At 36.9% G+C, this 17401-nt stretch overlaps 1 protein-coding gene across 2 annotated transcripts in view; it reads right to left on the bottom strand.

Annotated features, from left to right (window-relative positions):
• The window catches only part of ORC5 (origin recognition complex subunit 5), a 79277-nt gene that overhangs the window by 37576 nt on the left and 24300 nt on the right, over positions 1-17401 (bottom strand). For both annotated transcript variants that reach the window (XM_038562769.1, XM_038562768.1), the window contains exons 7-11: positions 11309-11357; positions 11129-11219; positions 6327-6379; positions 4452-4564; positions 3423-3470 (exon numbers count right to left, since the gene is read on the bottom strand). In XM_038562769.1, coding sequence (XP_038418697.1) covers positions 3423-3470; positions 4452-4564; positions 6327-6379; positions 11129-11219; positions 11309-11357 — 354 coding nt within the window. The remainder of the gene's footprint in view (positions 1-3422; positions 3471-4451; positions 4565-6326; positions 6380-11128; positions 11220-11308; positions 11358-17401) is intronic.

Genomic DNA, 17401 nt, shown 5'->3' with positions numbered 1-17401 from the left:
TAGACAATATATAGCACAGTTTGCAAGATCTAATCTCATATAAATGATATTATTTTGGACATACCACTCAATCATGTTGCTTTTTATCCTTCAATAGGTTTTTGAGGTTTATCCATATTGATACATGCACTTCTAAGTCCCACTTTTAAACCCTATGGAATTCCATTTTATGACAAATCACTATCTACTCCTAAAAATTCATCACTATAACTCATCAAAAATAATCCTGTGACAGACAATCCTGTACACTTCCCCTTCAGCACATGGGTGAGTTTCTCTAAGTGGGACTGAGAAATTAAAGTAGAAGGCAGAGATAATGCTGTGTGTTAAGCAACACTTTCGTCTAGGGCGCAGAAAAGACTAGTATCTCCTGCCCATAGATGACTGTGGGTGAATGTGATGTCACCTACTTCTAAGCTTGGCCTTTCAAACCTTTAATCTCCTTTTAATCCATTAATCTTCTTGCCCTTTGGAGGCCACTTTGGAAATCACCATGTTTCACTTGGCATCACTATAAAAGGCTACCCAACCCACACTCCATTGTGTCATGAGCAACATATAAATCTTTGTTATGTTAAGCCACTGAGGGTTTGGGGGTTTGTTGTTTGCTACTGCATAGTCTGGCCTATCGTGACCAATACAAAATACATTCACATATTAACTTCATTACTACCAACCTACAGAATATGCAGGCTCTTACTCTTCTACATTATCACTAATATTTTAAATCCTCAGATTTTTTTTTTTACTTTTGCCAATCCAAGAACATAAAATAACAGCTGTTGTATAAAGTTTCATTTCTCAAAAAAATAAAAATAAAGATTCATTTCTCTCACTAGTGAATGAGGCTGATAATCATGTCAGGTTTTTTAGACATTCAGGTTCTTTTCTGTATCATTTACCCACTTATTGATTGTATTTTTACCTTCTTACTGGTTTAAAGAAGTCTTTAAAAAAAATTCTAGATACTCAACATTTGTTACCAAACATTTGTCAGTTGCATGAGTTTAAGAACAGTGGTTAACATCACAGCACCTGGCTGGCATAGTCAGCTGAGCATCTGACTTTTGGTTTCAGCTCAAGTCAGGATCATGAGATCAAGTCCCTCGCTGGGCTCCGCACTCAGCACAGAGTGTGCTTGAGATTCTCTCTCCCCCCTCTCTCTACACTATGAATTCTGCCCCCCACATCAGTGTTAAGCCCTAGCTTCTGGTTGAAATTCTCAGTGAAGATTTTTTTTTCCTCTCTTCATACAGGGTCTGAGTTTAGCAGGGAAATTTCCTCACCAAATCCATTTGCTTGAAATGGAAAATTTTTCACTTTTTACATTTTTCTGATTAGAAAATACATATCCAATTTAAAATTAAAGTGTTCTAGTGGCATATAAGGTATATGATATTTATTTTCCTATTTACCATAGGTTTTGATGCTATACATGCAAATTGGATTCCCTCCTAGAGGAGATGGAAAAGTCTGAGAAATACCTACTAAATCCACTATAGAGCTTATTAAAGAGAATGAAGGCTTGTCAAAAGAGAACAATCAGGGGATCCCTGGGTGGCTCAGCAGTTCAGCGTCTGCCTTCGGCCCAGGGTATGATCCTGGAGTCCCAGGATCAAGTCCCACGTCGGGCAACTTGCATGGAGCCTGCTTCTCCCTCTGTCTGTGTCTCTGCCTCTCTCTCTCCCTCTCTCTCTCTTTCTCTCTGTGTCTCTCATGAATAAATGAATAAAATCTTAAAAAAAAAATCAAAAATGGAAATCAAATTCTTGAGTTAAATGACATCAAATTTGCTGTCAAGTTACACCAAGAAAAATAGAGACAGAAACTTTAGAGTTATAGATATTTACACTAGAAAAACTAAAACTAGAAACAATTCAAAGAAGAGGGGAATGAGACTATGGTGAGGAGAGGGGAAAAACTGTTGCTTTTCTCCATAAACTGATTGGTAAGTAATCTGGTATCACGCATACATTAGCCAAATTAAAAAGCAAACTCTTAAAAAATAAGTGTCAGCTAAGGATACTCAGAGAAAAAGAATTATACAATTGAAGATATATAGGGGTGCCTGGATGACTCAGTTGGTTAAGTATCTGCCTTTGGCTCAGGTCATGATCCCAAGGTCCTGGGATGGAGCCCCACATCAGGCTCCCTACTCAGCAGGGAGTCTGCTTCTCCCTCTCCTTCTGTTGCTCCCTCTGCTTGTGTTCTATCTCTCTGTCAAATACATAAATAAAATCTTAAAAACAAATTGAAGATATATAGTATTTTTAAAACAACTGTTACTATAATTATTCATGTGGTTTCCTTTTAATATTTAAAGTCTTTTTTTTTTAATTTTTTATTTATTTATTTATGATAGTCACAGAGAGAGAGAGAGAGGCAGAGACACAGGCAGAGGGAGAAGCAGGCTCCATGCACCGGGAGCCTGATGTGGGATTCGATCCCAGGTCTCCAGGATCGCGCCCTGGGCCAAAGGCAGGCGCCAAACCGCTGCGCCACCCAGGGATCCCTAATATTTAAAGTCTTGATTAGATTGAGAGCCTCATGAAGGCAGAGACAATGGCTATTCTGTTCTCCACTCTATCCATAGCATCCAGCAGAGTCCCTGGCATAAAATAAGCATTCAATCAAGATTTCAGGAAGATAGGAACAAAAATACAAACTAGTAGGTATACACAGGGAGCTTTCAGTTAAGCTCAGATTTTAAAACGACATGAACCAAAGACAAGAGGCAAAAGTCAAATCTGTAAGTCAAATCAGTAAGAATCACATCAAAAGAACTACAGTCCCTTTACAACTAAAGACATTTTCATGAAGTCTTTGTTCACATGGTTCCCTCTGTCAAGACTGTCCTTCTTGGGGACTTGTACAAATCCACTCTTTCCAAAGGGATGGTCCAAATTCCCCTTCAGCCAATTTCGTTGTGGCCCCATACCTGGCCTACAAACACTCTAAGGTCCCCTAATTTCTAAGCTGCTCCAGATTCCTCAGGTCAAATCTGCTTGCTTTTGGGCTTAGGTGCCGCTTGGTCATCTATGCATCTACCTACAATGCAGTTTCACGTTGTGTATATTTCTTAGTCCCTCCATGTTCGTCTTTCTTATTTCTTCAGTGTCATTTTTGTGGGGGTTTCAAAGGGTAAAAGAGGAAAACCAGCTGTGTTTAGTTAAAAATTCTAGGGTAGTCTTTTTCATCTATGAATTCACTAAAAGAACTTGTCAACTCACTTTCATATCTACTACCAGCTCGTTTAATGTGCTTTCATCACTGTACCAAATACTAATAGAACATTATAATGGCACCTTACCAATAAAGAACTTCTTACATCCAAATGACTAATAAAAGCATGCATTCATCCACTTCCTACAGTATCCTGAATTCATGACTTTTTCTCATCAGAAAAATTAAAATGTAAATACCTTTTCATGTTTCTTTAGAAAGTTCGTTTTCTTAATTTTCCCATGATGCTGCAATTAAGGAAAATAACTGTTAAGATGGGGGAAAAAAGGTAAGAGTCCACAAAAACAGAAAATATAATTTAAAACAGTTAAAAAAAACTGTTAATTTAAAACATAATCTAAAACAATTAAAAAAATATAATACTAATTTATGTATCTTAGGCTTCTTATTTTATTTACTAACACTTAAAATATCAACATATTTTAGGCTGCTTTGACTTAAGATTTTGATTGTATACAAGATTACTTCTTTACATACGTAAAGAAGAAGGTGTTAAAATAAAATATTGGTATTTCCTAAAAGATTAACTTATATTGACAACATATTTGTTTCTATAAAAACAAAACTTCCAAAGATAAATGGGTTTTTATTCATCTTTAAGGTAGACTGTCAATTCACATAGAAACACAGATTGAGAATATTCAGTTAAGCACGTGGTACTTATTTGTAGAGAAACAAACAGATGTGGTCCTTCATGATACTAAAGACTAGTGCAAGACATAAGCAAAACAACAAATAAATTTATTACAAATACATTTAATAATAAATCAAATTGCATATTTTTTTTCAAAAAGAAAACAATTCCAAAGTGGGATTTCTCCAACTAATGTACATGCAGAAGCAGCTTCTGAATGCTCTGGATAATGCTGTATGCAGTGCATGGCACTATTACTATAGAAGCTCTAGAACAATAAAGGAGTTACCATCCTTAAAATTATTCCCATCTCTCATACTTTACACAAAACCTTATTTATTTATTTTTTAAATCTAGAATTATTACCTAACGTATATCTGAACTCATCTGTGAAACTACCTACTTCCCCCATTTAGGCTGTGACCATAATTTAAAGTCTTTGAAGAATAAGTGCTAAATATAATAAGTATATATTAGCAATCTAATCTCTGCCCCTGAAAAACTTAGAGGTGTTTAGAAACTTCAAAACACTCCTGGACTCTTTGAAAACAAAGTAAAAAGAATTAATAACTACCTTAAGGAAGAACCTCTTGTCAGTTCTTGCTGGATTGTATGAAGCGAGGTATGCAGCAATTAGAATAAACTTAGAGTAATATGGAAGTTCCACATGAGTATATGCCGAGAGACCTATGTAACAAAAATCTTTTATGAAGCCTTTTTTTTTTTAAAGATTTTATTTATTTACTCAAGAAGAGACACAGAGAGAGAGGCAGAGACAAAGGCAGAAGGAGAAGCAGGCTCCCTGCAGGGAGCCCAATGCGGCAATCAATCCCAGAATTCTGGGATCATACTCTGAGCTGAAGGTAGATGCTTAACCACTGATCCACCCAGGCGTCCTTATGAAGGCATTTAATAAACTACTATTAGATTTTAAGTATCTCTTATCTTTTCTCACTGATCTTTTGACTTCTGTATGGTGTTCCCTGGTAAAAATCACCTCCTCTCCGAGTTTAAAGTGCCATTAAAATGCACCGGCAGTGGTGATAAACATTACTATCAATCATATGCTTGTTCATTCTATTATTTTTGCTTAGCTTCTCCTATTCAGAAGCCTAAATCCTACCCATTCTTCCCTTCAAAGCCACACTTTCCATTAAACTTTCCCTGCTGCTTTTCTATCATACCAAAATAGAAAAATCTATCCCTATGAATTCCTACTTTGTGAATTTCTCTTATGACTCATGTAACTTTATACCTTGTATTAAGTTAATTGTACGTAAATTTTATTTCTTACCAAGCTATACTATTTACTGAAGAAATCACATCTAATACGGTTTTGTATGTGTGTGTGTCCCTACGGTACTCCATACAAAGGAAATAACTGAATGCATAAGAAAAACAAAGGTCAAATAGCACTGATGTTTACAGAAAAGTTAGGAATCTGATGTTTACTGAATATCTAGTATGTGTTAGACACTGTGAGGTGCCACCTTATTACCGAGGCATCTCTAAATCTTCACAGTAACTTAGATATTCTTCTCATTTTATTTTTTAAAAGATCTATTTATTTTAGAGAGGGAGAGAAATAGCACAAGTGTGAGAGGTAGAGGGAAAGGGAGAGAGACAATCTCAAGCTCCATGCTGAGCATGGAGTCTGATATGGGAGGCTCAATTCTAGTACCCTGAGATCATAACCTGAGCTGAAACTAAGAGTCAAACACTTAAGCGACTGTGCCACCTAGGCACCTTTCTGTTCATTTTAGATGCAGACACTGAGTTGGGCTCAAGGTCATACAGTTAGGGACCAATTACTGAGATTTTCTAATGCCCAGCATCTATTTCTTTCTACTAGAACACACAATTGAAAATTACTTATATAGCATCTAGGGCACTTAGAAACCAAAATAGGTAAAAAGAACTGCAACACCACTTAATTTCACACTATTTCTTTCAATCACTAGCCAGTGATCTACTTTTTAAAATAAGAGTATTTTAGATACTCGCTCATTTTTTTAAGTAAAGTTGTTCTATTGGGATAAATCCAAAGTAATAGCTTCTTTAAAGAAAACAAAAGCACAAAGCAGTTTTAAATATAACCAATAGAAATGCAACCCCTAAACTGAGTTAACATAAAACTCAAGAAATACATATATGATAAAACTGTGTCACCCAACTGAACAAAAGCACTTAAAGAAATTAAACTGCTTAATTTCTACATGATATAATCCAACATTTAGAAAATGTAAAATTGGTATTCAAATTATTTCCTCTCATAAACTGGAGCTTCATTTAAGAGAAAATCATTAATTAAAGTATCATCGTAGTTTGTAAATTCTTTTCTGTAACACTATTTATTGACTGATGCTATCTTTAGTATTAACTTCAGTATCTTGATTATTAGTAATTAAAGAAATGTCTCTGTTCACTGTCTCAATACTTCCTTTGATACCTTTCAGTTGTGCTGGATCTGTGTCATCTTTCTGTAGCTTTTCCCACTGTGAACTGAAAGAAAATAGAAGAGCAGTAATGGTTTGAAAATATATATAAAAATCAATATACTGTACTTAAAAGAATTCTAGAAAAACTAAATTTTTTGATTGAAGGAAATAGTCTATCTCCTTATAAATAAGACAATATATACATGTAACTGTACATGTTGATACCTCAATGAAATCATTTAGTGAGTATTAGAACAATATAAACTTACATAGCAATATCCAGATGCTGATTTTTATGATTTTATTTATTTATTCATGAGAGACACACAGAGAGAGGCAGAGACACAGGCAGAGGGAGAAGCAGGCTCCCTGCAGGGAGCTCGATGTGGGACTCAATTCCAGGACCCCAGGATCACAACCTGAGGCAAAGGCAGACAGACGCTCAACCACTGAGCCACCCAGGTCCCCCAAATGATAATTTTTTAATCTCTTTTCCTGATCATAATTCTGAAGCTACCAAAAAGTACCAATAAATAAATATCACCTATCCTTCAGTAAAACTCCCAATGCTCCAGTGAGCGTATCAGATGCAACCATCTTCTATGGGTACAGTTTGTGTACCCAAAACAATTAAAATGGTAAGATCACAGATTACAGATCACCATAAGAGACAATAAAAATGAAAAAATTTGAAATAGGGGGCACTAGGGTGGCTCAGTCAGTTAAAGTTCTTGCCCTCGGCCCAGGTCATATCTCAGGGTGCTGGGATCGAGTCCCACATTGCGCTTCCTGTGGAACAGGGAGCCTGCTCCTCCCTCTCCCTTTGCTCCTCCCTTTGCTCCTTTTCTCTCTCTGAAATAAGTAAAATCTTATAAACTATTAAAAAAAAATAGAAAGTTGAAGACCATAGGTTAAGTTGCCCCAGGCCCCAGAACACCCAGCCAGTCAGTAATGAAGCTAAGAACTGAATCCTTGTAGAATGCCTATAAAGTTCATGCCATTTCCACTATCTCCCTCTGATCTTACCATTAAAACTATTAAACGGCCTCAAATATTATTAAGAATATGAAGTAATGATATGACAAATCAAATTCATTAGGAAATATACTACAGTGCAAGGAAAAAACCTGCCCTGAAAGACAAGTTGTAGCTGTATGACCTTGAATAAATCAATAACCTTCTCACCAAAAAATAAGGCAGTTAGATGCAATGATCTCTAAGGACCTTCTCAACTCTGTAACTCTGCCCTTAAAATACTAATTTAAAAATAAATGTCAGACCAGGACTAAATATCCCAAATCAAACTGAATGTATTTTTTCAAACCTACAAGCATAGCTGAAAATTATGGAAATACAGGGATACTTCATTTTACCATGCTTCACTTCACTGTGCTTTGCAGATAGTGCATTTTTTACAAATGGAAGGTCTGTGGCAACCCTGCATCAAGTAAGTCTATCAGTGCCATTTTTCCCAAAATTGCTCACTTCATGTCTCTTTGTCATATTTTGGTAATTCTCATACTATTTCAGTTTTTTTTAAAGATTTATTTGAGAGAGATTGAGAGCATGAGTGAGGGAAATGGCAGAAGGAGAGGGAGAAGCAGGCTCCTTGCTCAGCAGGCTCGATTATGACTTTAGCCAAAGGCAGACACTTAACCAGCTAAGCCACCCAAGCACCCCCTATTTCAAATGTTTTCATTTTTATCATTTTTTTTATTTTTTTTTAAATATTTTATTTATTATTTATTTATTTAAGTCACAGACAGAGAGAGAGAGAGGCAGAGTCACAGGCAGAGAGAGAAGCAGGCTCCATGCACCAGGAGCCCGATGTGGGATTCGATCCCGGGTCTCCAGGATCGCGCCCTGGGCCAAAGGCAGGCGCCAAACCGCTGCGCCACCCAGGGATCCCTATTTCTTTATTTTAAAAAAATTTTTTTATTGGAGTTTGATTTACCAACATACAGCATATCACCTAGTGCTCATCCTGTCAAGTGCCCCCCTTAGTGGCCGTCACCCAGTCACCCCAACCCCCCACCCGCCTGCCTCCACTTCCACCACCCCTTGATCATTTCCCAGAGTTAGGAGTCTCTCATGTTCCATCACCCTCACTGATATTTCCCTCTCATTTTCTCTCTTTCCCCCTTTATTCCCTTTCACTATTTTTTATATTCCCCAAATGAATGAGACCATATAATGTTTGTCCTTCTCCAATTGACTTATTTCACTCAGCATAATACCCTCCAGTTCCCTCCACATCAAAGCAAATGGTGGGTATTTGTCGTTTCTAATGTCCACAATAGCCAAACTGTGAAGGAGCCTCAGTGTCCATCGAAAGATGAATGGATAAAAGAACATTTTTATTATTTCTTATGGTGATCTGTGATCAGTGATCTTTGATATTACTATTCTAATTGTTTTGGGGGTCACCAACCACACCCACAGAAGGTGGCAAACTTTAATGCTCATGGACTGGCCATTCCCCCATCTCCTCCTCTCCTTGGGCCTTCCTATTCCCGGAGACACAACAATATTGAAATTAGGCCAATTAATAACCCTACAATGGTCTCTGAGTGTTCAAGTGAAAGGAAAAGTCCCGGTCTCTCATTTTAAATCACCAGTTAGAAATGATTAAGCTTAGTGAGGAAGCAAAAGCTAGGCCACTTGCACCAACAGTTAGCCAAAGTGTAAATGCAAAAAAAAAGTTCTTAAAGGAAACTGAAAGTGCTACTCCAGTGCACACACAAATGATAAGAAACCAAAACAGTTTTACTGCTGATATGGAGAATATTTTAATGGTTTGGACAGAAGATCAAACCAGCCACAACACTCCCTGAAGCCATAGCATAATCCAGAGCAAGGCCCTAACTCTCTATGAAGGCTGAGAGAGGAGAGAAAGCCAAAGAAAAACAAGTTGGTTCATGAGATTTAAGGAAAGAAGCCGTCTCCATAAGAGTGCAAGGTGAAGCAGAAGGTGCTGACATAAAAGCTGCAGCGTTATTCCAGATCCGGCTAAGATCGTGAATGAAAGTGGCTGCACTAAGCAACAGATTTTCATTTTAGGTGGAACAGCCTTCTATCAGAAGATGCCATCTAGGACTTTTGGAGTTAGAGAGCTGACTCTCTTATAAGGGGCCAATGAGGCTGGTGACTTTACATTGAAGCCAAAACTCACTGACCGGTCCAAAAATCCTAAAGTGATTTCATCTGTCTTTCACTACTACTAGTGACCCCATCTCCTACTTCCTCTGTCCTCTCCTTGCAGTCACTGCCTAATGTTTTACATCAGCATGAGCTCCAGAGCTGGCTCCCCTGCCTTCCTTTCACTAATTACATATAAATTGAAGTTTGTAGTTAACTCCATAGTCTCCTAGTTATAAGGCAGGCAAGAGTTATGAGTGATTTTATCTGCTCTCCTTATTGATCTTTTTTTTTTTAAAGATTTTATTTATTTATTCATGGGAAACACACACAGAGAGAGGCAGAGACATAGGCAGACGCAGGGAGCCTGATGCAGGACTCGATCCCAGGATCCCGGGATCACAACCTGAGCCAAAGGCAGACACACAACCACTGAGACACCCAGGAGTACCTCTGCTCTTATTGACCTTGTGAAGAAAACTGGATATGTGGCCATCACTACCCTACAGGAAACTCTAAGTACTTTCATTATCATGTAAAATCATTTTAACAAGCATCCAAAGTTTCCTACCTTTAAAAGAACAGATCATAAGCTTTTCTACTCTGTGACTTCCAAAAATCATCAAATGACTTTTTATTATTGAAGAGAACAACAGTACCTTTGTAATGTTTCTATTTATTTAAAAACGTAAATTTCTCCCTGAATTATAGTCTAATCAGCTAATTGTTTTTTAAGATTTTATTTGAGAGAGAGTGAGAAAGCACAGCAGGGCTCGAGGCACAGAGGGAGAGTGAGAAGCAGGCGCCCTGCTGAGCAGGGCCCCAGATCCAGGGCTCAGTTCCAGGGGCAGAGGGACCCAAGAATCATGACCTGAACTAAAGGCAGACACCTAGCCAACTGAGCCACCCAGTCAGCCACCCAGCCACCCTAATCAGTTAATTAAATGAAAAGCAAAGTTAGTATGAAAAGTAATTACAGATTAAGGTATTTATGAAAGAAAAATCATAACACTACTGTACTGACCAGTGAGAAAAGTAGATTGTGTTGTTGATGTTTTTAAATTTCCTATATTGTTTTGTAACTGAGGCTTACTCACCTGTAAGACACTGTATCATTCACAAAACATTTTCACACACATCCTTTAAATTTTGGAAGAACTGTGAGAGGAGGAAGCTGAGGCCTAGAGGTTTCTAGGTGACTTGCTAAGATCACACAAGGCAGAAAATGGCTGAAATAGAAATCATAACCCCGTTCTTCCCACTGCACTAAATGCTACCATATCTCCTGAGTAGTTTCACTACCTATGAAGTTCTAATAAGACAAGTGTAGACCTACAACTTGATTTACACATTGCTCTAATAATCAAGTTTTCATTAAACCTATTCAAATATCTAACACAAATATAAAAAACAAAGCTAAAGCTGATTTTTCTGTAGCTTTCCAGACTTAAAAAAAACAAAAACAAAAACAAAAAAAACAGCAATTGTGAGATATATGCCTTGCTCCAAACTGTGTGATATACTGGTTAAAAACTGTCCTTCCAAAAGTAAGAAGAAACGATTCAAAACTCATGTTTTCCTAATGTGAAGAAGGTGAAGGAAAACATATACAGTTTAGTAGAAAAAACATCCAAACTAAAGATAAAAATATTATACACACTAAACAGAAAATTACCTTGATATTTCCCTGAGATAAACAGTCTGCATAGCTCTCTTCAAATGAGGTTCAATATTCCTCCAGAGTTTGCGAGTATCACGTTCATTTGCTACTCCAAAAGACAGAAAAATTTCAAAAATTCAGATCTTACAGAAATTGCTTCAAAACAAATATTAAGAAGTAAAATTACATAGTTACCTTCTCCTTTAACCACAGGTTCACAATATTTAGGAAAATTAAGCACTGCCTGTAAATAAAAGGAAAAAAAGAGAAAAAGCACTTATCTACCACAACTGGGAATTATTTTCAAGTAAAATGTTTATTAGAATGTAGGCAATTTTATTTCAATATAATTAAAGTAAAATATTATTATAGCTTATTACAACAATAAAACAAATATCGAAAATGACAGTAAAACATGTAAAATACTCCTGAATTGACTAAATCCTAATGTATTTGCTTCTAGATATAAAGTAATATAGTAAAGCGTAATTTGTCATTTTAGTTTATAATTCTGTTGCAAAGGACCATAAAACACACAATACCACTAGCCCAAATAATTAACCTGTTACTTTCTAAGGTCTGAACATTCTCACAAAACAAACATCATCTCATTCAGTACAATTCAAAATTATGAGATTGGCAATACCACCTGAAACGACGATAAATTCAAGTTTTTGGCACCATGCCAGGCATACTAGATCAGAATCTCTAAGAATGAGATCCAGGATCCATGTTTTAACAATCTCTCCAAAAATCTATGTATTCCAAAGTCTGAGAAGTACTAACTCTTATTTCCAAATAGAGAGAGAGCATACACAAACATGAGCAGGGGGGAGGGGCAGAAGGAGAAGCAGACTCCCCACTGAGCAGGAAGCCCAACACTGGGCTCCATCCCAGGACCCTGGGTACATGAGCTGAAGGCTGGGCTGAAGGCAGATGCTTAACCTACTGAGCCACCCAGGCACCCCCAAGAAGCACTAACTAATCATAATTACTTAATAATTTTTCATGAATCAACACTGGAATTCTACTGAGAGGTAGTTTGAGGAAACGGATAAAAACACACTGCTGTCACTTATTACTATGAACTTGATTGCAAGTATTTCTTACTTAAATGATTCCATAATAAAGCCTGGTGAAAGAGAGATGTAAATGTATTAACTATCCAACCTCAAATCTAGAAGGTAAGAGGGAGCTGAGAACTAATCCTTTAAACAGTTTTTCCTATTTTACTCCATAAAAAGCAACTGTTTAGGGTAGAAAAATCTTCCAAACTCTGTTAATATTAAGTGTAGAGAGGCCAACTTTCTTAACTTAGTTTCAGGTTTTCAGATCAGAACACTGCTTCATAATTCAGTAACATGTCACAATATCAGGAGTAACTGGTAAACAAATTGAGTAACTGCTTTTTTTTTTTCTTGGCCCAAACATTAAAATATATACTTAATCATTTACAAATAGCAGTAAAGAGGTAATGAAGATAATTTTAGGAGACTATTTTCCTGTTTTACTTTAGTAAGTTAGTATTTTCCCCCATGTCATTCCATAAGAACTTGCTGAGTATATTAAAACTATAATTGTGAGTACCCTTAACTATCCAAATACAAGCTCTGTATCTAAGGAAATCTATAAATCCTAGACCTCATTAAAAAAGGCAATTGACAAAATAATCTGTCCAAATACAAAATAATTTTCATGGGGTGCCTAGGTGGCTCAGTTAGTTAAGTGTCTGCCTTTGGCTCAGGTCATGATCCTGGGGTCCTGGGATGGAGTCCCACATCGGGCTCCCTGCTCAGCAGGGAGTCTGCTTCTCCCTCTGCCTTGCTTGTGCTCTCTATCCCAAATAAATAAATAAAATCTTTAAAAAATAATTATTTTCACACCTTTGACTATTAACATTCAAATGTGCTCTCCAATATTATGCCCAATATAAATCCTCAAATATAAGCGAATCTTACTGCCTTGTATTAGGATTACTTACAGCAAATCTAACTTCAGGTCCACTGGTATTTTAAACTGTCTTCCCAACTACCCAGAGAATGGAAATAAAAAGGCTGCTAATAAAATAAAAAAAATAATAATTCCAAAGCCCAGGCAGATATAATTTTTAGATAATTTTTTTATATAATAAATTTTCACTCCCACGGAACATTCCTCCCATTTATCTCTCCATTAAACCTTAAGTATATATTATACTCTTACCTGGTCACATTCATGAAAAGGGGTTGCACGGTAGGCAAGACAGAGGCATAACTTTAAGAAATGACCATGTGCTCAGCAAATGATCATGCTCATAATATTAACAGGAGAAGTATAGTATGATAATTATTAGTTATGGCCACCTATTATCTCACTTATTCCTGACATTTGCACTCTTCTGATACTCATTTATCAGCCGAGTAATTTGCCTACAGACAGATTCCAGTCCCTGAATTCATGATCATGGATTTATAAGATGTTCTGGGAATTTATTTCTAAATCAATAAGGGTGCAATTTTTTTAAAGGTTGTATTTATTTATTCACGAGAGACACACAGAGAGAGGCAGAGACATAGGCAGAGGAAAATGCAGGCTCCATGCAGGGAGCCTGATGTGGGACTTGATTCCAGGACCCAGGATCACTCCCTGAGCCAAAGTTGCACACTTAACCACTGAGCCACCCAGGCGTCCCAACTGAGGGTGCAATATTATTGAACCCTGATCCAGGTGAAAAAACTACTTCCCATATTGCCAAGGAAAACTTACATTGCTTTAAGATCCATTGTGAATAGTGACTAAGCTGCCACAAGACAGAGATAGGCAATTTAGGAAACTTCCAACTCTTCCTCAGGGAGATTTTCACTAAAACGTCATTATTCTATTTGAAATTATTTATTAGAAAATCATCTGATGGGGCACCTGGCTGGCTCAGTCGGAAGAGTGTGTCACTCCTGATCTCAGAATCGTGAGTTTGAGCCCCATGTTGGATGCAGAGATTACTCAAATAAAAACTTAAAAAAAGAAAAAAAACCTCATCTAATACATGTATATTATAGTAAGCAGAACTCTAAGATAGTTCCCCAAGACTGTCAGCCCCTGACAGACAGGCACACCTTCTCCCAGTTATTCAAACACTAATTTAGGTACTGCTATAAAAGAATTTTGTAGATGTAATCAAAGTCTCAAAGACTGTACTATTTATGGGAGAAAGACAATCAGATGAGTCTGACCTAACCACACAAGCCCTTCAAAAGCAGAGAGTGTTCTCTGGCCAGTCACAGAAATCAGAGATTAGGAGTACAGGATTCAATAAACCCTTGCTGGCTGATAAATGGGTAGGTCCATGCCAAGAATACAGGCGCTCTCTAAGAGGCCTGAGACTTGGGTTGACAGCCAGCAGGACAGCTTCAGACCTCATTCTTACAGCCAAAAAACCCCCAAATTCTGTCGTCTGAATGAACCTGGAAGCTATTTTTCCCAGAACCTCAATATGAGAATACAGTTTAGCCAAAACTTTAATTTCATCAGTGACATCCAGAGCAGAAACCAGCAACAGTGCCTGCATTTCTGACCTACAGAACTGTCAGCTAATAAACGTGTATTGCTTCAAGCCACTAAATTCATGGCATTTCGTTATACAGCCACAGAAAGCTAATAATACACATGTTCAAGTACAAATGTAAAGACATATTCCAATATTCCAAGGTCACAGAGAAATAATCTCTGAACTCTTCTGCCTTTTTAAGACTACATTTCATCTCTGAAACATTAGAGAAATAAAAATCAGAACTGAGAACATTTGTATTAACATTAATCAAGCAATGGATGCCTTACTACATGCATTAATTCATTTAATCCTCTAAATGAGGGGCACCGGAGTGGCTCAATGGTTGAGTGTCTGCTCAGGGTGTGAACCTGGGGTCCTGGGATCACCAAAGGGAGCCTGCTTCTCCCTCTACCTGTGTCTCTCATGGATAAATAAATAAAATCTTTAAAAAATAAAATCCTCTAAATGAACCAATGAGGTAGACATTATTATCATCCCCACCTTACAGAGAAGTTAAAGTATGTTTCCAATCTCTGACTTCCCCTTCTTTGGTCAGCCACAGAAAATTCTGCTTTTAAAATGCTCATGTGATTAGGTGTCACCCACCTGGTAACTACCCTAATCTTAAATAAGGATATCTTGAAGCCAGATAGATATGATGAAGAGTAAGGTATTTATAAGGTTTAAAGGTACTTCCCCACAAAAAGGAGAAAAAAATACCATCTTCACCAAATGATCAAAGTGAACATTATCAGTTACAAAACAAAATGAAATCCTGTAACATCTGATAAGCTGCAATGAGAACAAAGCATCATTTCTGTGATATTCCTGTCAGATGCATAACCTGAATCTGACCACAAGCACACATTAGACAAATCCAAATTGAAGTTGATTCCACAAAACAACTGGCCTGTAATCTTCAAAGGTCTCACTCAAGACCATGAAAGTCGAAGACTGAACAACTCTTCCAGATGAAAGTTCAAGAAACACAGCAACTAAATGCAGTTTGTGATCCTGAACTGGACTCTTGCTCCCAGGTACATTACTGTGACAACTGGCAAATACTGAATAGGGTTTGAATTAGGTTGAAGCAATAAGGCCACTTTCTCATTTTGATGGTTGTACTGTAGTTATGTGGAAGAATGCCTTCCACATATATGCACTAAAGTATTTGGGGTCAAGGGGGGGCATCACATCACAAACTCAGCTCAGGTTATCTGGGGAAAAAAAAGAAGGAAAAGTTCTTTTTATTGTACCTGCAGTTTTTTTTTGTAAATTAGAAATTGCTTCTGAAATCTTTAAATTTAAAACTATCCAATACTTTCTTTATCTTATAAATACTGTATCTAATAGACTAATGAGAGCAAACTATTAACATGCCAATACCACTGAACATGGTTGTAATACAAAAAGAATTCTTAATTATTCAAGGCCAAAAATAAAGGTATCCAGTAAAAGCCCAACTGGAAAAGCTAGCTAAATACAGCTTCTTGCTCACCCCAAGTCTAAAGATGGCTACGAGACCACTTAAAATATGCCACAGCTTCATTTAACATGGATGAATATCTCAAAATGTTGAGCAAAAGTAGATAGATAAAAAAGAATGCATATTATATGTTTCCATTTAGATAAAGTCCAAAACAGGCAAAACCAACCTTTAATGTTCAAAGCAAAGATACTGATTACTTCTGGGGAGGGAAGAAGAGGTAGAGATTGGGAGGAAGCATGAAGTGGGTTCCTTGGATTTTCTACTTTTTGATCTGGATTATGTTTACATATGTTTCCATTTTGTGATAATTCACTGTGATATATATGTATTGTTTCTGTGCTGTGCTTTACTTTTTTTTTTTTCCTTAAACTCTGCTCCACAGCCAGTATGAAGCCCAAAGTAGCACTTGAACTATGACCTGAGATCAAGACCTGAGCTGAGATCGAAAGTTGGACACTTAACCCACTGAGCCATGCAGGCACCCTTTGTGCTCTTCTCTATATATCCTATACTTTAATCAAAAAACAAGAAAAAATAAAAGGAAAACAAACCAAACTAAGTTATTTCTCCTAATTGAAGACTCTGTGCTTCCCCCTTAAGTACCTTTCACCAAAAAATAGCTCTTCTCTATGTGGAAAAGACAACCTCATTCATAAATCAATCAGTATGAAGATATAAAAGAATGATGAAGGACACCCACTCACCCAGCCATCTCTCAAACCAAACCTGGCAATCAACAGAATGATAGCTGTTCTGACAGGTCATCCTTCAAACTTCATATTTCTTTAATAACATGACTTTAATATGATGCAAAATCCTACAGCAGTTTTGGTGAGCAGTCTCCATAGCCAAGCCATGGTTGATGTCATTGAAGACAGTAAGATTACAATAGATTTTAGGTCTATGAACCTCTGCTCAACAGAGGGAGGAAAAGAACTAAAATTAACTGATCTCCTTCAGCTATCAGGCATTTTACATGTGTTTGCTTCTGTGTGTGTGTGATTTTTTTAACCTCACAAAATTCTGAGGCAGGTATTAAACCTACTTAATAGAAAACTCAAGTTCAAAAAGGTTAACTTGCCAAGAACATACGGCTGGTAAATGACTCATCTTGTGTTTCTTCATCTATAAAATGAAAATTCGTGATAATGCCTTCCTTCAGAGGGTTGTTACAAGAATTGAGTCAATATTGGTAAAAGGCTTAAAACAGTGGCCAGTGCACAATAAGTACTCAATAAAACTGGCTATTATTAAGAGGTAGTTGTATTATAAT

The sequence above is a fragment of the Canis lupus genome, chromosome 18 (genome assembly GCF_011100685.1).
Source record: "Canis lupus familiaris isolate Mischka breed German Shepherd chromosome 18, alternate assembly UU_Cfam_GSD_1.0, whole genome shotgun sequence".
NCBI lineage: Eukaryota > Metazoa > Chordata > Mammalia > Carnivora > Canidae > Canis > Canis lupus.
Note: the sequence above shows the minus strand (reverse complement) of the source record. Positions and strands in the feature narration are given on the sequence as shown.